The 23,347-nt window shown below is 48.6% G+C and overlaps 2 protein-coding genes across 7 annotated transcripts in view; one reads left to right on the forward strand and one right to left on the reverse strand.

Annotated features, from left to right (window-relative positions):
• Samd11 (sterile alpha motif domain containing 11) overlaps positions 1–10,240 on the forward strand; it is an 18,004-nt gene extending 7,764 nt beyond the window's left edge. The window contains exons 1-11 of one of the 6 annotated variants that reach the window (XM_076933539.1): positions 1,275–1,799; positions 2,391–2,515; positions 5,326–5,412; positions 5,558–5,692; positions 7,056–7,218; positions 8,082–8,194; positions 8,321–8,399; positions 8,477–8,976; positions 9,135–9,256; positions 9,397–9,507; positions 9,625–10,240. In XM_076933539.1, the coding sequence (XP_076789654.1) occupies positions 2,449–2,515; positions 5,326–5,412; positions 5,558–5,692; positions 7,056–7,218; positions 8,082–8,194; positions 8,321–8,399; positions 8,477–8,976; positions 9,135–9,256; positions 9,397–9,507; positions 9,625–9,867 (1,620 nt within the window). In that variant the 5' untranslated portion in view covers positions 1,275–1,799; positions 2,391–2,448 and the 3' untranslated portion in view covers positions 9,868–10,240. Of the gene's footprint in view, positions 1–1,274; positions 1,800–2,390; positions 2,516–5,325; positions 5,413–5,557; positions 5,693–7,055; positions 7,219–8,081; positions 8,195–8,320; positions 8,400–8,476; positions 8,977–9,134; positions 9,257–9,396; positions 9,508–9,624 lie in introns of those variants that run through there. The other 5 variants (XM_034502111.2, XR_013110264.1, XM_034502106.2 and 2 more) reach the window with 5 other exon arrangements.
• Positions 9,991–22,348, reverse strand: Noc2l (NOC2 like nucleolar associated transcriptional repressor). Its single transcript, XM_034502113.2, has 19 exons — positions 22,203–22,348; positions 21,930–22,088; positions 20,870–21,044; positions 20,659–20,787; positions 18,427–18,547; positions 18,249–18,339; positions 17,172–17,250; positions 16,959–17,069; positions 16,571–16,684; positions 15,735–15,923; positions 15,440–15,579; positions 14,635–14,746; positions 13,556–13,669; positions 13,043–13,144; positions 11,797–11,940; positions 11,564–11,677; positions 11,236–11,371; positions 10,666–10,755; positions 9,991–10,407 (listed from the first exon to the last, which is right to left on the reverse strand). The coding sequence occupies exons 1-19, from the start codon at positions 22,307–22,309 to the stop codon at positions 10,295–10,297; spliced, it is 2,340 nt and encodes a 779-aa protein (XP_034358004.2). The 5' UTR covers positions 22,310–22,348; the 3' UTR covers positions 9,991–10,294.
• Between the last annotated feature and the right edge of the window lie 999 nt (positions 22,349–23,347).

Below are 23,347 nucleotides of genomic sequence, written 5' to 3' on the forward strand. Positions count from 1 at the left end.
CATCAACCTGCATCCTGGGGTTGAATTAACATAAAAACATCTTTAAATTTATTTTTACCTCATTTTGGAGTTGCAAGCTCAACTGGTCATTTTTAATGAACCATTATGAACACTGACAACATTTTATGAGCCTTTTACTTTACATGGTATATGATAAATGTGTTAGCAAGGGCAGTTGGGAAGCTGGTGCTTCCACATGAGCAGTTCTGACCTCCGATGGCCCTCCCCACATTCACCAGGCTTTAGTGAGGATATGCCCATAAAGGTTTGTCACAGTGTCAACAGCTGCAGTCTGGTACCCCTCAAGAAGCCCTTAGTCCTAAGAGCCAGAATTATAACAAAATAAGAGGAAGAAAATAGCAGGCCAAGGGATACTGACAGCCTTCAGCTTGCTTACTGGTGGATCTAGTGTCTACAGGTGGCCAAGACCAGCTAGCTGCTTTGTGCTACCTCCACCTGACTCTTTGTTCTGCCCTGTTGGCCTGCCTACTTTCTCCTGTCTATGAATCTGTCTCTCTCTCTGAGCATCTGATCCACATGTCCATCTGTCTTTGGTCCTCTGATAAACCCTGCAGTGAAACTCCCTGCCTGCTTGGATCAGGCAGATAGCCCTAACTTCCCCTCCTGTCTATAAAGCCTTGGCAATATGGCATCTGGCACCTCAGATTTCCTAAACTGACAGAGAAGGGAACAAGTCTGGATTTCATGATAACACCAAAGGAACAGGGTGGAAACCTCAGAAGGCATGATAAAGCAATCTTTTTCTCTTTCTGGCTCTTCCATGACCATCCATCTCTTCATTCATGCCTCAACCTCCTGAGATAGTCAGGGCTTGGTCCATGTAACATGTGGTAGGGTGCAGTGGGATGCAGAGGGAGCATTGTAGCTTCAAAAACCCAATGCCATGATGCTAAGGGCATAATTAATGCATCTTCAGACACATATATGTGGAATTTTTTCAGACCTATATAAAATCAGCATAATCTTTTTCAATGAATGACCAAGCTATAGGAACAGGTTTTCAGAATTGGGTCACCATTGGGCCCATAGAACAAACTACCAAGGCAGAATGAGATGGATGGGGCAGATAGATGTCCCAAGTTCAAGTCCTGTTTGACCAGGTATCACATGGAATCATGTTATCCAGTGCCTAGTGACTCTGATGTCACCAGGCTTTTCCAGGTACAGGTTCAGGTAGGAGACCTCACTTTTTTTCTGTGGGCCAGGCCATGTTCATAGAGAACAGACTTTCTGCCCCCCCCCCCCCAGAAACTGCTTCACCTCCTAACCAGAAGGAGATCCCCATCAGAGCCACTCTGAAGCTGCTGCAGCCTGTGCCTAGTTAGCCCGCAACTCCCTCATGCTGAGATAGCATTTCTCTCTGACACCCGACACTGATGGGGATGCAGGGGATGAGTCTCATGCCAATTAATCCTATAAAGTACTTATACCCCCCACCTGCCCTCTGGGCCTATAGTGCTGGGGTGGAGAGAACACCACATCTGGGCCTCTAGGTTGGGCCCCTCTGGGGTGTCTGCTGATGAACCTTATCTGCTTAGGTGCCAGCCCTGGATTAGCCCAGCTCCAGCCACCCTGGCAGGGCCTGGAAGCTATTTAATGAGGGTTAGAGTTGACTCCCAGGTCACTTCATAGACACTCTGCCAGAATCCAAGGCTGCTCTGTCACAGGTGGGCCACGGAGGGCATGTGCTGAGTGCTGGGCACCACTGTTCCTGCCCTGGCTTTGGCTTCCCGTTTCTCCTTTCGCTACTGATGTGGGTGTGCTTACAGAACTTCAGGGTAAGGTATTCCCCATTTATACATCCTCTCCTCTATGGGGCTCTGTGGATGAGGATTCAGCTGACTCAGCAAGGAGAAACAAACAAACAAAGAGTTAAATGCTGTTATACCAAGCCAACAGTGCCTGACTAGAAGTCTTGAGCCCACCCATGGATGGTGTGTCACCTGGGCCTTCTAGCACTCTCTAATGAACATGAGTCTTGTTAGCTAAAGAGCTCTGGTCAGAACTTCAGTATCCTTACTTTAAAGTTCTAAGAACTAGGGAATATTTGCCATGTTCTTGCTGCCAGCTCTGGCAGCATGTTTGGCAGCTTACCTTCTCTGCAGGCTGCCCTCAAAGGCAGGGCAGGGCATATTTTTCTCCACAAAGAAGAATAGCTGGAGGGGCTGCCTTAGAACTGCAATTGGGTCTAAGTGCCAGGTCCTGGCTTCCCTTTGGTCTGTTTAGTAGGCATGTGCTGTCATATGTGCTCTGTCAGAGCTGTGCGCATGGCTTTGCATACTGTCCATGAGACATGCACCTTCATGCTATGTGCCAGGCTCCCAAACCATGAGACAGCTCATGGCTTGGCCTGTCTTGCTCTGCTGCAGCCAGGTCAACAACCTCCCCACCCTTATATCCAGTGTACATCGAAGCCGCTGCCTCGTTATGCCTGAGCATCCAAGACACTGTGACTTCCAGAGAGGCAACGTGGAGATTGGCCTTGGACCTGGAGGTGAGGAATCCAAGAGATACCAAGGGTGAAGTGGGACTATGGAGCCACAGCTATCCTGACTAAAGACAGCTTACTGTGCTCCCCAAGTCTCTGATCAGCAGCTCTGGGCTCTGAGCACTTTGGCTGGCAGCCAGAGGCCAGAAGAACAGGGGGGAGGTGAGGCTGCCTTTCCCCTGGGGCTACATGTGATGGTAATTGTGTTAATCCCAGCCAGCCAGGCAGACAGGGCTGCAACAGAGGCTGCTCCTAGGCTTTTGCTAGAGTGGGTTTAGAGTGTCTGAGATCTACCACTCTTTCCTCAGAAGGACAGATATCATGTAAGCCTCTCCTAAGCTCAGAACTGCCCACTGCAGAATGGCTCATGTAGCAAAAGCATGTTCTGCCTCCCTGGGGTCCTGAACCTGAGCAAAGTGTGTACATTAGGGCTCCCAGGACTACCGAAGCCACAGGAGTTCAGAAAGAGAGGCAACCTGGAGAGATCATGGCACTCCAGGGAAAAGCAGGCCATAAGGCTTCAGGGCAAACCTGAGTTTCAGGGGCCTTGAGGGACCTTTCTGTTCTAGATGGGATGTTTCTGGTTGTGGCTGCAGTATTTAGAAAGGCTGGGTGGGTGTGGTCCATCAGAGTGGACATCCTTATCAAAGCCCCATGTGCTTGAAAGGCTTTGTGGGCTGGTAGGGGGCTGCTTCTGGAACAGTTAAGGACCTGATGGAGGCCCAGCCTGATGGAAGCAGCTGAGCAAGCAGCTGATAAAATCTAATTGCCCCATTGATTGGGTAGAGCCAAGGGAGTCTGTAATGATTGAGATACTCTGAGCTCACAGGCCCTCCCCCTGTACCTGCTCATGGAGAGACCTCCTTGGGTGCACAAGTATGTGTGTGTGTACTTCCTCCCAGAGCCATGATGATGCTTGTTGTGGTGTCTGTGTACTGCACGTGTGTGTGCGCATGCACACACGCGCGCGCGCACACACACATATACACAGGTTTCTCTGTGATGTTTAGTCATCTATTTGGCAACTCCTCTTTTTGCACTGCATGCAGAGGTTCATACTATGCATAACTATGGGAGTGTGTATTGTGCCCACGTTTCACATATGCATTAAGGTCTTGTCCCTACTTCCTAGGGGCTTTCTTTCAGTCCTTGTAGGTGTTCATTCCTCCACTGTACCACTGTTCCCTGGACCAGAAAGAACTATAGGGTTTGCCACAGATTTTATGATTTTGTGCATCTTCCTATTACACATCAGGCAGTTACAGTGACTGCTTAATGTTAGCAGCACCTTGGTGTGCTGGGAGTGAATGTGGCTTAAGTCTGCCACAGTACTGAGTCTTATCTGAGGTGATTCCATGATCTTCTCCACCAGACTGTTACCCGAACTCCAGGAATAGAAAGATTCTCTGACTCCCCCTCTCTCCCTCCCTCCCTCTCTCTCTCCTTTGGGGGTAGCCACTTTTAAAGTGGGCACAGACTGCTGTGAAAAGAGCCCTTGCCTAATCCTTAAGGGGATCTGTGGGTTCGAACAAGGACAACAGGCACAGAGTAAATGCGACCAGGTCACACAGACCTAAAGAATCCTCCTTCCTGTCTAGATCAGCTGCTGCCCCTTCTACCCACTGGTCTCTGATACACTATTGGTGGCCCCAAGTGAAGCCAGATACCCATCATCTGTCTGCTGGATCCATCTGCCTTGAGATATGGGTGGAACCCTTGTCCAGACAGTAGGCGCTGTCTCTTTCTCTGGAGCAGAGGCTGAGATGACCTGCTAGACTAACAACAGTAAGGTAGTTGAGATCAATAAGTTGTTAGCACCATTCTGTCAGCCATAACATGGAGATTGATCAGCGTTTTTGCTGCCACACTTCCCCAATCTGATAAGACAGATTAAGGAATTTTTAAAAAATGGAATCCAGTTCTGGTGCTGGTACCAGCTTTGGGGGAGGGTGGGCACACATGTAGAAGCAGCCCTTACTGGGCATTATAGAGATTTTAAATAACCCACGGAATTGTTCCTCCACATTCCCTTAGCTGGTGAGGATAATGAGGGCAGAGACAGGACCTTAGCTTGAAGCCATGATGGTATGGGCTGTTCGGCAAAGGCCCTAAGCCTCAGGGCAGGAGATCAAGAGAAAGCTGGGCAGCAGTGTTTAGGCCGGTCTGGAATTGGGTCAATTAATGCCTGAGGTTTGGCATGTGGAGGTATGATCTCTGGGGATATTGTAAGCAGAGGCTGGGCCTGGCCTCATAAAAACAGTACATATGCACTATGGGGTGAGTTGCTTAGGAGTCCCATCACGAGCTCAGGACCTGGGAGAGAGACAAGGACTTCCTTTCTGAGTCACAAGTGTAGCAGAAAAGTTACTTGGGGAAGAACTTGAGCTTCTGGTGGCAGGGCTGTGAAGACCCAGAATGAAGTAGGTTGGGATTTTGAAGTATGCTTTATGGACTTGCCTCCCCAACACCTGCACAGCAGCCAACCCTATCCTAGGAGGCAAAGGCAGGCCACTCAGTTCCCCCAAGGAGAGGCTAGGGAAGCACATGAACTTCCAGGAGACTCTGGTGAAACACTGATGTGGAATTCTTATTATTTCTATTTCCATGCCCCAAGGCCAGCATCAGGATTGCTTTGTGCCTTTATTATGCTCCACATCTACCTGTCATAGTGTTCTCTAGCCTGGGACACCAAATCGGACAAAGTCTTTAACTGCCAAGGAGAACATAGTGGTGGTTGGTATTCCAAACTGAACAAAGACAGAGATGGCCTCTCCAAGCCATGAGGCACTGGATAGGGTTCACTCTATCCTCTACAGGTGACCTGTTGGGCAAGAGGCTGAGCTGCTCCTACATTACCAGTGACTGTTCTTCAGAGAAGAAGGCCCGAAGCAAGGCCCCCCAAGGTGAAAGACCGACTCAGGAAAGGGAGGCATGTCATAGGAAAGGGGAGGGAGTAATGAGTTTCTGTGTCCTGTAGGGCTCCCCAGACCTTGGGTGGATACCATAAGAGAGGAGGCCTTGACGGTCCCCTTGTGCTCTGTCCAACAGAGACTTTGCTGCTTCCAGAGCTGGAGTCTACAATGGCCCCTGAGGACCATTACCATCAGCTCATGTCAGCCCTGAGTGAGGCTGCTCCTTTTGAGGAAACCCAACGTCTCTACCACTTGGGTATCCCCAGCCACGGTATGTGCCACTCCCACCCCCAGCACCCCAACTTCAAATGTGCCAACTGTTACCTTTCCATCCTGTGTACTAAGCTTACCCCAAGAAAAGGATCTGGATGTTTGGAAGTCAACACCAAGACCAGTATTGGATACATAGAAGGGCTTCCAGACAGTGATGCAGCCTAACTGTCTCACTGTTCTCAGTCCTCTACTGTTCATCCCTGAGGAGAGCCCAGGTGAGGGTGGGACGATTTTGTTCACCTATTCTTTGCTGAAGAAATGTGGACTCTGGCCTATGCTAGGTTCTTCTCACTCCCAGAGCAGTCAGTGCAATACCATGAATCTGTGGTCATGTTGATATTCTGTCAAGACTTTATAGGCTTTTGTTGTTATATGGGGAGGAGGGCATGACGGAAATAGGAACCTGTGTCACAGTGGGGATGTGACCACTAGTGCCCCAGGTTGCTTGAGGGAAGGCAAGCCTTGAGGCACTATCCTTGCTACCTAGGAATTGAGAAACACCCTGTGCAGCGACAGCACTGGGGAAATCTTGTCTTTTCTGGCAGAAGTGGCTGGGGGCTCAGGGAAGGGAATAGGATTTCTGATTCTTGCAGAAGGCAATGTCCCCTAGGGCAGCTCAAGCACCAAGAGCCTGAATAATTCACTAAATGTTAATAATTTAAAAATCTTTCTTTTAAATTGCTTACCCAGCTCTGCTGGCCTGTGCAGGAGACTGTCCAAGCAAACTGGTTGTCAGTCACCATTGCATGGAGCATGACTGGGGTGGACTGGGCTTATTAGGGCTTCAAGCCCTAGTTAGAGCCACCTCCCCTTTTCAGTTACTAATTTATAAACAGGCAGCAGCAGAGTGGTAGAGAAGTGGAGCTTAAGCTAGGGGAACTAAAGGGGCTAGGAGCCTCCTCTCTTCCTAAATGCAACAGGGGCACGTATCACAACCATGTTGGACTGTGACCGTGTGTTATTGCTAGTTAATGGTATCTGCTATTATAACCATGTACGCTATGAGTTGCCTTCCAATCCATGGACTATTGTCCCACTCACCTACTTGCAACAACCCTATGCAACCCTTGTGAAGGTTCAAATCAAATTAGCACCAATACTCTATATATGTTGGAGCCCTTTTTTCCCAGCTCATTTTGGTTCCAAGTTCACTTGCCTGGTTGCACCCTGTAGGTCCTATTGCAAACTGCCTTCCCTGCTGATCCTCCACCAGCCTGTGACACAAAACTGGGCTTAGGACATATGAGAGTCTCCTCCTCCCATTCTGTTCTTACCTTCACTGGGTCAATGCCCTGCTAAGATAGAAAGGGGAAAATCCTAGGGGAGCTTATCTGGGTCACTGCCATCACCTCCCTTCCCAGATCTGCTAAGGGTACAGCAGGAAGTGGCAACTGCAACATTGAGGGGTCCCAGTAGCTTGGAAGCACACCTGCCCTCAACTACAGCAGGCCATCGACGGAAGCAAGGCCTAGTTCAGCACCGGGAGGGAACAGTTCCAGCTGCTACCACATCCTTCTCTGAAAGGTACTAAGATGGTGTTTCAGCAAGGACCCATATTCTGTGCTGGTTATTTGAAAAGGCCAATCCTTTCTTTGAGTCCTCTCTCACATGTATGGATACTACATTCACCATGTCTGAGATCCACTACAGGAAACTCCTAAAACCACCTGTGTTGAGCAAAGGCCCAAGAAAATATTTTGGGGGGGGTAAAATATGCAGGAATGCCCACCCCTGGCAGGAATGCCAAGAGCCATTACAATTTTCTTGTTGAACAATTCTATCCCAGCCTAGTAGAGGTGCCCTGAGAGCAGTGGCCCTCCCCTCACAGGTGGTGGTGGTGGTATGTTGAGGAAGACAAGGAATTCCCATTAGCCAGAGGATTCAGAGTTAAAGACATACACCCCACCCCCACCCTGCTGTAGCTCCAGAAACATCAGAGATGTTCACAGTATAAACTGTCTCCATAGCAGACTAGCTAAGCCAAGGAAAGCATTGGGTAGGGGCCCTAGGTTTCCCAGACATACCCTATCTCACCCCAACCTGCCACAGACTGCAGCATCTACCACATCTATGAATTGTGGCTAATTGCTGTCCTGTGCCCCTCCCCTCACTGCTCAGGATGAGAGGTATCCCTCACCCCAGTAATTACGGATGCAATGTGGCCCACAGGGTCATCACCTCTGTGCTGACAGGGAGATTAATTGGTGCTGCCTGCTTGGACCGGGGTGTGTGTATATACAAGCCGAAGCCATAACCAGCAAATCAACAACCATCTAAGGGGTCTGCAATTAGAGGGGTCAACAGGGGTGTACCCAGAGGCAATCACAGGAAAGAGGGGGTGTGCACAGATGGAACCAGGCATGTGCTCACTATTCTGCTGTCCACAGGGAGCTGTCACAGCCACCCCCTTTGCTGTCGCCCCAGAATGCCCCCCACATCACAATGGGCTCCCATCTCCGGCCTTTTTTGGGGATGCCTACAGCTCTGTGTCAGACCCCAGGTGAGAAAGTCGGGTATGTAAGCCCATTGTATCCCTATAAGGCTCTCTTTAGGTGCAGAAGGCAGCTAGATAAAAATAGTGCAGCGTGTGCAGCTTCAACAGCCTTTTTTTTTTCTCCTGTTCCAGGTTACAGCTTCCTACCCTCTGCCCAGGCTGAGATGTTAGCTCGGCAGCAGGAGCTTCTACGGAAGCAGAGCTTGGCTCGGTAAGCACCTGGAAGACCAGTGGGAGTACTTTTAAGCACGCCCAGGCTGATTCCCACCATCTGTCCTTTTGGTCCAGGCTGGAGATGTCTGAGTTACTTAGGCAGAAAGAACTGGGCAGTGCTCACCGGCCACAACTACTGGTGCCAGAGATGGCTTTGCATATTCCTGAGGGATCCGACGAGCTCCAGCGACGTGGCTCCATGCTGGTTTTGAAACACAGCTCAGCACCACTACTGGCCCTGCCACCCCAGGGACCTCCAGGCCCAGGACCCCCTATCCCAGCCAAGGAGTCTGTCCGAAGCCAGTCCCAAAAGGGGAGTCTTGGTGCTGCCTCAGCCCAGCCCAGCGAACCTAAGGAGACGACAGGGGCTGGCCTCTGGGCTCAAGATGTCTCTGAAGAGCCATCCAAGGACTCAGATGGAGAGGACCCTAAGATAGCAGCTGCCAGGGAAGGGGCCTCTACTCCCAGCCAAGTCCCAACAGGAGGGACCAGAGCAGAAGGAAAAGGGCTTCTATCAGGGTCCACACTGCCCCTGGGATTCCCCTGTGAGGCAGTCAGCCCCTACTTCCACACAGGTGGGCAACCCTAGCCACCCACTGATAGGGGGTTCCATGGGGAGAAAAATCCTTTGTCATTGAGCCAAGGACTTTAACCAATTAAGAGGTTAGCCAATGGGGAAGGAGGCAAAGAAACGGAAAAGCCCAAGCCCTAGTGACATCCTTTCTATCTCCAGGTACCATGGGGGGGCTCTTCACTGATGAGGAGACCACAGCCCCTGAGGATGTCAACAAGTGGACTGTAGATGATGTCTGCAACTTCGTGGGGGGCCTTTCTGGCTGTGGCGAGTATGCCAGGGTGAGGGGAGTGGCAGATCCCTAGGGCTACTGGGCAATGTCCCAGTCTCTACACCCTACAAAAAAAAAACCTTTCCTTTTGCTGAGTTATTTTCTATGCAAGACATACAATTCTACTCTATGGGCCTAACTTGTCCCCAGGTATTCAGAGAACAAGGAATAGATGGAGAAACTTTGCCTCTACTGACAGAAGAGCACCTTCTGAACACCATGGGACTGAAGCTAGGGCCTGCCCTCAAGATCAGGGCACAAGTAAGTATGTCCAGTGCTTTCATCAATCTAGAGAGGGCATAAGGATTCTTTGTACCTGAACTGTTTTCCTTTGCCCTTTTACTTAGCAAGTATTTACCCAGCTTCATCTCTTTGTAGGTGGCCAAGCGCCTGGGCCGTGTCTTCTACATGGCCAGCTTCCCTGTGGCCCTGCCACTGCAGCCACCAAGCCTGCAAGCACCTGAGCTTAGCCCAGGACAGCAACCCCTGTCCCCAGCAACCACCACCTCCCCATATGAAGGGACCCACTTGCCCACAGGCCAAGCCTCACCCAAGCAGGAAAATGGATCAGGGACCATAGCTCTGCTTCCAGGGGCCCCAGACCCTTCCCAGCTTCTCTAATGATCTAGCAGGCAACCATAATTCTCCCTAATACCCACTGAAATTGCTCACCCCACCCACAGGGTATTTCCCTCTTTTAGATGCAAAAACGCAAAGAGTATTTTTAAAAGAAAAACATATGGCTTAAGAAGAAAGTAACGGATTTACCTTCTAGGGGTAACTGCAGTGGTCTGCAAACAAACCAAAGACAGACAAAGTGGAGAGGCCATGGAGCCACCCTCCCCACTCTGAACTGGGACAACTCTGCAGGTCAGGGTCAGCCTCCTGCTTGGGGCAGCAGAAGGCTCTGCAGAAACAGTTTCCTTTCAGGGTCAAAATGGCTCTTTGTATATCTGTTCTGTTGTGCTATAACAATAAAATCCTGTTTAATGTTTACTGTCCTCTTGCTGCATAGTTCTCAAGGCCTCCAGGAGCTGGCAGGAGGACCTCAGTCCTCTTCTGAGAGCTGAAGATCCTCTAGCTCATCCTGTGGTCCCTGAGCCAGCTGCCACAGTTCACTCAGATCCACCCCTGTGTCTGTGTCTCCATCTGCGTCTCCATCTACAGAGAAAGAAGCGACTACATAAATTCTGCTAGATCATGAAAAAGCCAGCCTTACAAGTTATTTACCCATCACTAATTAATTACAGCATTAATTAAATTTATCATCATGCTATATATAGCTGGTTGCTAGAGAGTACACAGCAGCTGGCCTGGTACCCCAGGAAGGGGCATAAGCCTGGCTTAGAGCTGTTTTCCCATAGCCTTGCCTCCAGACAGACTCTAGGGCCAGTCTATTTCATAATAGAAACCACTTACCCTCTGAATTGCTGGCACCTTCTTCTTTATCTTCTTCCTCCTGATCATCTTCTTTCATTCCTTGGTGAGCTTCCAGGAGCCCAGGGACTCCTGCAAATGAAGAAACATACACACACAACTCCAGGTACAATAACAAGGCAAGATGAGTAGCTACACAGGAGGGAAGGCTAGCCTAGTAGCCCTCTGAACATCCAACAGGGCCCCAGGTCTCAGCAGTGGCAAGGGGGCCACTAGCCCTTTCTGCCACCCATATAGAGGCCCCGGCATGGTAATAATTACCAATACTGAGTCCCCAGCTTAAACATAAGGCACCAATGAGTAGTATAAGAAACAGATCCAGAGGCCAGAGAGATGGCTCAGTGGTCTAAGGACATGAGTTTGACTCCCAATGCCCACATGGAGACTCACAACTGTCTCTAACTCTAGTCTCAGGGGATCTGTGATACAGACATACATGTAGGCAAAACACACAGATATAAACATTAAAACAACACAACAGGTCTGCTCACTAACCAGACATGAATGCTCCAGACACACACAGCTCTTAACAACTCCCACGTAAGGCCTCACCTCTCTCAAAGAAGCCTGTGCTGTCCTCTCCCTCAGAACTGTCCAACTCAAACAGGTCTTTTAATTCTTTTCTATCTTCATCCTTCCTGTCTTCCACTTTCCGCCTCTTGATCTCTGGGAAGTTCAGGTCTTCTAGCTTCAAGGACCAAAAACAGAACAAATAATGAGGGTAGGGAAAGGCCAAGAAAGCTCGGTTAGTCCAGCTCCACCTCAGGCTTTCTTTTTTCCCTCTTGCTTTGTTTTCCTTTTCCAACTTCCCTCCCTTGGCCCTTCACAAATAACCTTCTTGACCACTTTCTACTAAGCCATCTTCAGACCCCAGCCATACCCGCTCTTTGCCACTGATCTCCAGCTGGATCTCACGGTCCCTCAGCTTCTTCCATTGGCTGTAGTATCTGGTGAGAGGGGTCCCCTCTTCAAGGACCCGCTTCTCCCAAGCATCCTAAGGATTGGGTAAATTCAGAACCATGATCATCCTGGAAAACCCCTAAACATCTACCACACCCTAATTGTTGACCTCAGGCAGCACCATTCCAGTGCAGATACCAAGTCCCAACCCACCACTGCGAGCTGGTCAGACACGCTGAAGGTTACTCTCTGTCGAATGCTTCGGATATGTTCTGCATTCTCTTGCACTTTCTCCAGCAGCTGGCGCACCTGCCGGCAGTAGTTAGCCACTTTGCACTCCCGCAGAAAAGATTTCAGCTGCAGAAAGGAAGGACTCAGTACAGGTCCACTGACAGTTCCATTCCTCACTCCCAAGTGGGTCCAAGCAGTGAAAAGCCATGTGACAATCACAAGGAGACACAAGGACCTGCTATCAATCTCTTAATTAGGTATCACAGGCATAAGACCGTGTTCATGTGCTTTACTTGTGTGCTTGTCTGAGTGCTACTGTAGCAGCCTGAGAGCTGTGAGAAGTCATAAAAGCTTATTTTATTTTTTTATTTTTTTTGCTATTTTGATTTTAACTGAAACACATCTGCTAACTCCTACTCTAAAGCCACACATCCATATACCTAAAATGTTGAACCTAAAACTAAAAGCGTTCTGACTACCTGACATCATCAGCCAAGAGGACGTAGGGGGAGGCCAATGCCACATTATGTAACCAACAGTGACAGAGCACATGTGCACAGCTATACATGTGATTTCTGCCTTCACACACACACCTGTAGGTCTATATGAGCTTGACCCAGGTATAGCTCAGGTATGAGCAACACCCCAACCCCAACAAGCCTATGAGTAATGGAGCTAATCCCTTACCAGTACCACAAAGGGACAGCACTAGCCTCCTCCTATGAGAAGGGCCTGAGATGGGAAAGAGCTGAGGCTGAGAGCTAGCAGAGTCTCAGAAGGGATAGAGAGCTGAAAAGAGGGAGAACTGCATTTCACTACTAGGACCACCTAAGAAAGCAAAATGGGCACCAGACCAACTCAGGCTTTAGACTTCCATAGTCTATGGTAGGCTCCAGACAGCCTAGGTAGGGGTCTGTAAATTCCTGAGACCCTGATTAAGTTACCCAGACCTGACCCAACTTTGTCAATGGCTGATAATCCTTTACAAGTTAATACCACAGTCCCCAAAGAAAAGCTCCTCAAGCCACCCAGGCAAATGATTACTCTCTCCCTGCACTGGCACCAATGACTCTGGCAGCCAGGTAGCTGGATAAACATGGTGTCGCTACTGGTCTTCTAGGACTAGAACATAAGGGGAAAACAAACCTACTAAAAGATTGTCCAAGTTAGCCACAAAGAGGATGCCAAAGTCTGGCCAGGGAAAGAAAGTCAGGTGTTGAGCACATACCTGTAGAACAGTAGGCAGCACCAACTCTGGGAAAGCGATGCTATGGGCCTGGCTGTGCAGGTATTCCAGAATAAGGTCATATAGCTGTTCCAGCAGGCCATCCTAAGGGGGGCAGGCCCAAATTCATTAGATGATGAAGCCCAGTAGCCCATGATCTTATATTTCACCCCAATTCTACTCAATCTCCAAGACCAGGACTATAAAAAACAGCACTCATAACCTCCCCCAAGCCACACCCAGCTTCACAGGGACTGAGATTAAGGAGTCATTGGTCTATGACTACAAAAACCTCAATCTCAGCATTTGAGAGGTGAATCTCCATGAGTTTAAGGCAAGCCTGATCTATAAGGCAAGTTCCAGGGCAGCAAGTGCTACATAATAGCCAGAGAGATCTGGTCTCAAAAGAAACCACAAATGTTGTACAAAGAGAATTCCTCTCTTGCCTGAAGTCCTAGTGAACCAACTAAAACATAGCCCCAGGCTTTTCCCAGAAGGCCTTGAGGTCAGCCTCACCCGGTATGCCTTCTCCTGCAGGTTGGTGCTGGACAGCTTCAAGATCACAGAGAAGTTGATGGGCTTGGAGCTCATGCGGCCTGGCCGCCTATTGAAGTCCACCTGCTGGAAAATCTACCCACAGAGTGTCAGCCCAACCCAAAGAGATCCCCCAAGACCAGGCTGTACAACTAAAGACAGCTCAACGCCAGAGATGCCTCCAGACCCTGTTCATCTTCCAGAGCCCTGAGCCCCTTGACAGATAACCATAAGGACTCCTGTATACACTTAACAACCTTTAGAGATAGTGGTTATATGAATCTGGGCCTCATACATCCCAGGCATTGTGAATACAACCAGCAACAAAGAAATACAGAGAAGAGAGTGACAAATCTCAGAAGAGAGACTGTGTTTTCCATATCCCACAGACTTTGCAGGCTATACAGTTTGGCCTTCCTTAGAAAAGAGGGAAATAGGAGCCTAGCCTAAACACTTGGTCCAAGGATGCCTCCCCAACTACTAGGAGACCCCACACACAGAACAGGTAAACCAAGAAGGCACGAGGTACATGCAGAAGCATAGAGAGGGAAGGTTCTATAGGAAAGCCCTGACCAAAAAAAAAAAAAAAAAAACCTTTTGTAACATGTTGCTGGAAGTCGAACCAGCTACAATGATTAATAATAAATTTGGGGTAAGGAATGTTCTTTTTCTATCTAAGCAAAGGATGCTAACTAACATATAGAACTGATATCAATATCCCCCTTTATCCTACCCATAAATTAAAGAAAGGGCAGTGACACTCTGTTAGCAGAGGGCTTGGTTTCAGCCCTTGTGGTTCACAAGGGAATCTGGACCTGATGTGAAAAGTCCAAAGGCAAGTACAGTAAACCAAGGTAGAGGTCAGAATAAGGTCTATCTAGGAAAACAAGAAAGGTGTGAGACTGGGAGAGACTAAACGCAGATCTACAAGGACTACAAGGACTGCAAGGACGGGGCCACAGGACCACTGTTAGAAGTTAGCACTGGCAGACACAAAGAAGGAGGTGTGGTTTCCAAAAGACATTTCTAAGTCTAACCCAAGTTGCGCCTAGCACAGTCACCTCGAGAATAAAGGGCAGAACAGGGATGAAGGTGCCGACGGTCTGGGACAGCAATGTCAGGGCACGTATACAATGCATGCGCAACGGATAGAAGCGGGCAGTAGGCAACAACCTGGAGAAAGAAGGAGCAGAGCTTAGTCAGGTAGCCAGGCCCAAAAATCAGCATTAGCTGCCCACTGCCTGACTCCTCCCCATTCACAAGCACCAACTACAGGAGGTCCTAGTCATTCCTATAGGGTGAGTACTCATAGCACCCATGGGGAATAGTAATTTAAATAGTCAACAAAATCAACAGGGACAACCAACATGCCTGGCCTTGGGCACTGCCCCACCCCTCAGCTGCAGGACTGAAGACACCACCCAGCTTTAGCTTGGTCTCATCCACTCCTGCCTCCTTCCTCTCCACTCACTGCTTTGTGTTCTTGTACCACCTGTCTCTTTCCCTTCGTCTTCAGTGGAGGTATGCAGCACATTCACAACATATCAAAAGCACTTAAAACTAGATCTGAATGCTCCCCAACTGCACAAGGCCCAAGCAGCTAACCTATTTACCCAAGTAGAGGCTGACTGCAAAGCCTGAAATCTATATCCAGTTCATCTTCTCAGACCCTTCCTCAGAAACCACAGACACAAAAACTAATATTTAAGGTGTGTCTACCCGAGAAAATCCTTTGTACGATGTAGTTTACAGAAGCTAACAGATCAGAAACTTCTGCCCTATACCAAGAGCATTGCCAAGTATCCCAAGGAACTTGCTGTCCCCAACCCCCAGGATAATCTAACATAGCCCTGTCCTTGAACTCACTTGATACAGCCAATGATGATCTGTGAGAGAGGGTAGAGTAGGGGCTGCAGGACCTCACTGGAACCAAGGGCACTCAGGACTCGACACCATAGGTAGAGGCAGTGCACATACTGCCAGTTGTACACAGACTGGTATGTCTCCTGGTGAGAGTGAAGTCCACATCTAAAGTCCATTCTTCCCTACCAGAATCACTCAAAGCCTCCCTCCAGAGTGCTGAGCAGTCTTCCCCATTAAAAAGTAGCTTCTAACATGCCTTAAGGTGGGGCTACTGACTTCCAAGGGTCTGACCATGTACCTTCTTGCCTGTGGTCATAGCATTTCGAAGGTGGACTGCAAGCTGTCGGATGTAGAGGAAGGCATGCTGATAGGAGACGCTGGGGTCCAAGGCAAGCAGTTCAGTCAGTGTCCGTTGCATGAAGCTTATGAGGGGGAGGGTACTGGGAGAGGTGAACTTGCAGTTTCTCACATACATGATGTACATTTGCTGACAGACAAACCAAAGTTAAGAGCCACCTGAGCAACCACTGTTCAGTTCCAAGCCACCTGCCAACACCTAGGACTTTCCATGAGAACTGCTGACCCAAACTCAGCTGCAGACTCAATTCTTAAATGGTTCCCAGCACTCAAGGACTCTGATGTTCCTCAGCCTACACACTTGCACCCACCAGCCTCAAGGCAATAATCTAAGATATGCAGAGAGGAAGGTGAATGGTAAGAGGATAAGATGAGGAATAGGCAAGGACAGGGTTGAACGCCTAGAAAGGAAGTAGAAATGGTCTGCTTCACGCTGAGCCTGTACAGTGGGACTCCAGGTGATGCCACCCCAGGCTTGGAGCTGGACAGTGGGGTCTGATCTTGGTTGTGGCCTTAGACATGTTCCTATTTCCTAGGTATAACATTCTCATCCCAAGGGGAAAAAAGCCCCCTCCCACCAATATCACCAATACCACTATCACCAATACCTAGAAGACCATGGATTCCTATTCCCATCACCACCCTATTTTCTTGGTAAGAAAACTGTGATTAGAGTTTAGCGTCAAGTCCCAGTAAGTACCATCAACCACAAAGGCCGTCTACTAGGCACTCATGCTGATTCCCAACACAGACCTTAATGAACAAGATTCACACTACCTTCAGGATGGGACCAAGGAAGGATTCCTTCTTGTGCCGGCAGACTCTGATGAGTACCAGGAAGGCCAGGACCCGCAGAGATTCTTCACCTGTGCTCCACAGAACTACCATCCTCTGAGAAAAAGATACATCACTGCCTTTCCTGGCCTAGAACCCTCCATGGCTAGCAGGCATGCCTCAGTGGAGCCTATTCTCACATTACTAAGCAATGCTGCCCTGAAAGGACAGAGGTCTATCTAAGACTGGGACCCTTGGTGAGGTGGAGGACACAGCAGGAGCACAACAAGTATAGACACAAATGCTGCCTCTGACCTAGCCAAGAGTAGGACAAAAAAGGTAGCCACATGCACTCCTAGCTACACCAACACAGTAGAACAGGCGAACATACCTTGAGCAACATTCGGCATTGCTTAGGGAAAGTCAGGTAGTAAGGAACCAGGCTGCTGATATGCTGCAGGACAGCGGCAGACACCGTGGCTTCAGCTAGACAGGCTACCAGCTACATATCAAGAGAAAGTCATTCAAGTCTGGGGTGTAAAAGAGCATCAGACTATCAGACATGACCAGGGCTCCTGGGATTCTTTACCCACCAGAACAGTACCTGTACAACTGCACTCAGGTATGTCTTGACATCCACACGGAGCTTCCCCCACAGTGGGCTACTAGATGGCAGCAGTGTCCTGCAGGGAAAACACCCACTCCATTCCTGAGATTCAGACACAAGTCTGCCAAGCACAAGGTCATATAACCCGACTCCATATACACAAAAGCCAAGGGACTCCTTACAGCTGGTAGATGCAAAGGCTTACCAGGACCTTGTTGAGCATAGCCCAGACTGACACCTACAGGAAGGCAACACCTGCCCCTTGCACAGGCCACCAATTTGGCCAGAGTTCAGAACAACTGAACTCTAAAGTCCCAAAGTATCTTCCCTAGGACTTTCAGATAGATTTCTCTTCTGAGTCCCTGTAGCTCCATCCATCCAAACTCGTAGACAGCATTCAAGACCTATGGGGCCTAACCAGTCACCCCTTGCTGTTGCAGGACGTGTGTCTTAGAACTGTACATGCCACATACCATAAAGAAATACACTTATATACTCAGTTTTACCTAAATTTACCTAAACTCCAGACCCTTTAATTGCCAAATAGCTGAACACCTGGCAATAACAACTAATTCCCTCTGAGTTTTACACCTTATTCCTTGTGTCCCCACTTATTCCTTATTCCCCACTGTCTAATCTTCCAGGTATCGAAACCAACACATCTCATCTGTGCGAAACCTCAGCACTGTATCCAACTCAGGGGGCAACTCTGTTTCTAAAATCTATTCCTTCATGACAACTGCTCCCCCAGAATCTGGGTGCATTAGCCATTGACTTGGGCTTCTGTCCAATCATCTGGCTTATTCTCTACCCTCTCCACCTGTTGGTTTCCTTGCCCTCTTTATTCTCTGCTGCCTCTGGATGGACACATCCTGTCAATACATCAACCAACTGCCACCATCTCTCCTTCAGGTTTTGCTCTTCTGCATTTGCTACCTCAAGACACATGGCAATGTCTATTCTCAGCCCCACCATGATCCATCTGTATTTATTAGTTGTTCTCTGTGTTTCCTTAAGACTTTCTGTGACCTCTTCTACCTTAATGGCAAAACTCCTGGCCATCCCTCCCTTTACCTGTTGCTATCCTTTGGTGTCTTTCCAAACAGTAGCTTCTGAAGGCAACCACAGAGGTCTCGAATGCAGAAAGTAACCAGAGCATTGAACACTGCAAGGAACAAAAGTGTCATTCACCTTTGTAGGGAATATAGGTGTCACATTGAAGCCTGACCCAGGTCCCCTGTCCCCAGCTCACCAGCACTATCTGCGACCTGGAACCTGCAAGTCTCAGCAGCTTCCTGGTCTCCTTGGGTGGTGGCTACAGCTGCTCTGAATGCCTGTACAACTTCATGAAACAGCTTGGGAGTAAGGTGGTGCTGAAGAGGCAAGAGATCAAGATCACTAGAAGAGTAGTGATGAGCCAACAACAAAATAGGTATTGAGCCCACTTGGATAGGCAGAGCCTGTCTTAGGAGTCCCAGAAGAAAGGAGAGAGAATACTATAGTACAAACCTGCTCCAGAAAGTGTTGGGAGCCGACTTTTAGCAAAAAGCGGTTATCAGCTTTGAAGCCATCTTGAGCCATATACCCTGACATGAGACTTGGATTACAATAGCCTACAACAGCTGAGCAAACTCTGATAATCTTGGTTTAGATACCTTGGGTGCATGAGATTAAAGGTGTGTGACTTAAAGGTGTGACTTAGAGATCAGATTTAGAGACAAGACCTAAGGGCATGACTTAAAGGTGTGACCTAAAGGCTTAGAAGTGAGACATATAAAAGAGAGAGGCAGACAGGAGAGTTCAGAACAATTTGGAGGAACAGAGAAGAACAATTTGGAATAACAGAGATCCAGACACTAGGAGTAGGAGTAGACATTAGACAATCGGAAGAGAACAGGAGGAGTACAACTAGGAACTAGATTGAGTACAACTAGGAACTAGGAACTAGGAACTCAAGACTTGGGACTTGGACTAGGAAGAGACTGAAGAATAAACGGGATTGAATCACACTGTCTGGTCTCCATTCTTCGAGTCCGTCCTCTCTCTCTTGCTGAACCCTGACCCGCAGACCAGAGCGGCAGCTTGGACGGGATACAGTGGCCGCCAAATGTGGTGCAGCCTGGGCCTCAACATTTTGCTCGGGCTGCGACATTTTTTGACCGCCCGAATGTGGGGCTAGTGTGGCTCCCAACATTTTTGGCACCCAAACGTGGGGCTAGTGCGGCTCCCAACAAGAAAGTACATGGAATTTCTCCCTTTTTACTTTCTTCCCTAAAGAAACCAATGTTAAAGCTAAGCATGATAGTTGATGTCTACTATGCCAGCACTGGGAAAGCAAAGGCAAGGAGGCTACAGCAAGTTTTGAGGTCAAACTGTTCTACATAGAGTTCAAGGTTAGCCACCAGGGTGATTTACAATAGTGGTCTCCTGTTGTAAAAAGTCTCAAAACCTCTAAGTTAAGTGTGAATGTATTCAAAGGACACTGACTTCATTTCCCACTCCCTAGTGAACAAATAACGCTAAGTCTGACTATGGACCAAAAAGCTTATGTAGCAGAAATTTAACGTCCAAGTTTATTTGGTGATAATTGGAAGTAGAACCTTTGAAAAGTAATCAAGATTACATGAAACAACAAGGTTCAGGACTCCATGGTGGCATTAGCAGACTTATAGGACAGACACAGGGTTCAGGATACTGTGATTACCTAGAATATACAAGTCCCGGGCTTGATATCTAACAATCCAAAAGAGATATATCTGAATAAGTATCATACATAACACAAGACGTTTACCAAAGACTATCACTATATGCTTGGACCTGCCATCCTCCAGCAATGTAAGCCAATTAAATTTCTTTGTTTGTTTTTGGTTTTTTTTTTTTTTTGGTTTTTCGAGACAGCGTTTCTCTGTATAGCCCTGGCTGTCCTGGAACTCACTCTGTAGACCAGGCTGTCCTTGAACTCAGAAATCTGCCTGCCTCTGCCTCCCAAGAGCTAGGATTAAAGGCGTGCGCCACCACCGACCAGCTAAATTTCTTTACAAATTACCTAGTCGGGGGCTGGAGAGATGGTTTGGCAGTTAACACTGACTGGTCTTTCAGATGATCCAGGTTTGATTCCCAGCACCCACATGGTGGCTCACAGCCATTTGCTAACTATGAACGTACATGCCAACATATATGCAGGCAAAACACACATATACATAATAAAAACCAAGGCAACAACAAAAAACAAATTACCAGTCTGTGATACTTTGATAACGAAATGAAAAGAAACAAACTCTACACCCACCCCACAATGGCCAGGACCCTGATAGAAAGTGAGAAGGAAGTAGGCAGAACTATACACTACAAATAAGAACCTAGCACTTAGAATATACTTCCCAGAAACAGTCTTTTCACCTACTGTCTCAGATACCTCAAATGAGGCAAGGTCAGAGTCTCCAGCCTGTGGAGATCCAGACACCCAACTTATACTGCTTCTCACCATGGCACCCTGCTTCCATCTCTCCACCATGGCAAGGGTCACAGGTATAGGTTCATTCTTCTTCCTCTGCAGTCCTCTGGGCAATGTGTCACTGTCCTCTCCTCCATCTTCCTCTGTTTCACTTGCTTCCTGTACAAGATACAAAAGGACAAAGCTGAGACAGTGTATAGAAATCACTGGTGCCCCAATGCCCAGGTCTGCCAAGTTTCACCTCCAGCATGTCCGGCAAGGAGTGGAATTGCTCTTCTTCCTCCACAGAGCTGTCTGAGTCACTGAAGTCCAGTAGGCTCTGGTCATTTTCCTGCAGGAACTTGTAGAACTCAGGGTCTCTGTCCTTTAGCCGAGAGAGCTGGTCTTTGTGCTCAGAAGCTCGTCCCTTATGCAGGCTAAGAAAATGGGTGTCAGTAACGCCAGTGAAAAGCCAACATGGGAAGGAGTTTTTTTGTCCTCCAACAATTTGGTTGTTGCCTCAATGAAGCCATATTAGTATATTCCCTTCACTGTAGAACCAATGACCAAGCAGGAGGATGGAGGATTATCCAGAGGTAAATCATCAGGCTCGTCTCTTTTCCATAATCACACATATACAGCACCTTTGACATTGTTTCAACACAACCATTTCAAATTCAGCATAAGATCAGGGCACCCACCATGCTCACCTCATTGTTGTAACTGTTGTTAGGACAGTAACACCTCCAAACCATGTGTGCACTTCCCCTCAAAACTCTCCATTTCCAACTTTGCAACTCTTCCAATCACAACAACCCTAGAGACCCCTTTGGATGTTACCTAACGTCAATTCACTGCTTAGCCCTGAGACAGCTTCCCATTTTACCAAAAGACTTTCTAGAACCAGGCCCCTTCATTGTCACTCTGACTTGCTACTTTCCTGAATCTGTTTTCTACTCCAATTCCTCAAAGGCTGCCTGCTTTTTCTTTGCATTTCTCGCTCAAACTGTCATCATTTAATATCAAGCCCTGCACCCATATCTGCATTCCCACCCCGAGACCTTATCTGCACTGGCAAACACGACCTTCAGTCTCCGTATCTCCCTTCTACCCATAGTTACCTTTCCTCCAACAAACCCACTGGTTTATCCAGGACCATGTGCTTTTCTTGGGGGGGGGGGGGGGGAAAGCCTTCTACACTATCTTCCAACGCACATCGGCCCCAAGTCCGCTAACCCACGGTTCTGTGTAGCAGCGTGAACTACTAGAAGTAGATCGCCGTGCGGCGGGGCCGGAGGGTGAAGGGAGGGACGGGCTCTCACCTGGGTGAGGTGTGCGTGCCCCGCTGCTCCCAGTTAGAGACGGCTCTTCGCCCTTTTTTCTCTTTCGCCGCAACCTCTTTGATGTCCTCCAGCTCGGACTCGGATTCCGACTCAAAGCCCGAGGCCAAGAACTCATCAACTGTTAACTCTGCCAGTCGCCTGCAAGTTATATCAGGTCAAGACCTCTGCCATCCCGCCAGCCACACTTAGAAACGTAAAGAACCCTGGGAGCAAGCGCCTGTCGGAGTCCAGACGCCCACTTATTCAACTCACCTCCGGGAACTACGCGACACAGCCATGATGCTCAAAGCAGCATGCTCCGCACTTCCGGGCCCAGAATGCCCTGTGCCGCCAGACTTCCGCTCGTGAGCCCCGCCCATCCTACCCTGCTGGTGGCTTTAGGGTTCTCAATCGGTAGTGCCGGCGGTCCCCAAGCGGGAGGGTGCCTTCTTCATCTTGGCGCAGCAGGTGTGCTAAGTAGCGAGTTCCGCAAAATTCACCAGTGCTCTCACATCTCAAAGCCCTTCATAAAACACAGTAACAACCGTTCCCACCTGGGAAACAAGGCTGAAAATCCGAACAGCCCTGCCCAACACGCCCAGGGAAAAAAACATCTTTTTAAAAAGAGTAAGGGGCTGGCCGGACCGCACGCCTTTTATCTCAGCACTCAGAGGCAGGAGAATCTCAGAGTCCGAAGCCAGTCTATACAGAGCTAATTCCAGAACAGCCACGACTACACAGAGACTCTTTTCTGTCTCGAAAAACCAGATAAAGATAGATAGATAGATAGACAGACAGATGATAAATGGTAGGCAGGCAGACCGACCGACCGACCGACCAGGGGCTACAGAGAGATGGTTGGGACTTAAAGCACTAGCTGCTCTTCCAGAGGACGGGGTCCAATTCCCAGTGTCCACGGGGTGGTTCACAACTGTTGGTAACTTGAGTCCCAGGAGATCTGATCCTCTCTTCTAGTTTCCGTAGGCACACACGTGATTTATATAATACACAACTAGGCAAAACACCCATATACATAAAATAAAATGAAAAAAATATTTTTTTAAGTCAAAGGACACCCAATTCCTTAGCGAGCCTGGGTGTGACAAGAATGCTGTATCCATGTCAATAGATAATACAGCACCTCTCAGACCCTAGCAGCTCCCATCCACCTAATGCTCAAATCTGTATGTGTAGGAGCGCTGAGCTTTTCCACACGCTTGTTGAAAAGGAGGCCTGAGGATAAGACTTGAGGGCTAGTGTCCAGCTCGACCCTAGTGCTATGGAGCTTTGTCAGTCACAGCAAGATCTAGCAGGTGAGTACTGGGGTACTGGAACTTGAAGCTAATCTAGGCGCCAAACGCAGGTTAGGTGTTCCTTGGAAGAGAGCGGGTCTGGGAGTGAAGGAAGCTGTCAGCGCA

Source organism: Arvicanthis niloticus, chromosome 5, assembly GCF_011762505.2.
Source record: "Arvicanthis niloticus isolate mArvNil1 chromosome 5, mArvNil1.pat.X, whole genome shotgun sequence".
NCBI lineage: Eukaryota > Metazoa > Chordata > Mammalia > Rodentia > Muridae > Arvicanthis > Arvicanthis niloticus.

What these genes read in the sequence shown, in the direction of transcription:
- Noc2l (XM_034502113.2), bottom strand. Translation starts at nt 22,309, where the DNA reads ATGGGCGGGGCTCACGAGCGGAAGTCTGGCGGCACAGGGCATTCTGGG. An exon ending in GTGTCGCGTAGTTCCCGGAG is followed by an intron (nt 22,089 to 22,202) that starts GTGAGTTGAATA and finishes TATAACTTGCAG; the next exon opens with GCGACTGGCAGAGTTAACAG. An exon ending in ACCTGAGTGCAGTTGTACAG is followed by an intron (nt 17,070 to 17,171) that starts GTACTGTTCTGG and finishes CTTGATATGTAG; the next exon opens with CTGGTAGCCTGTCTAGCTGA.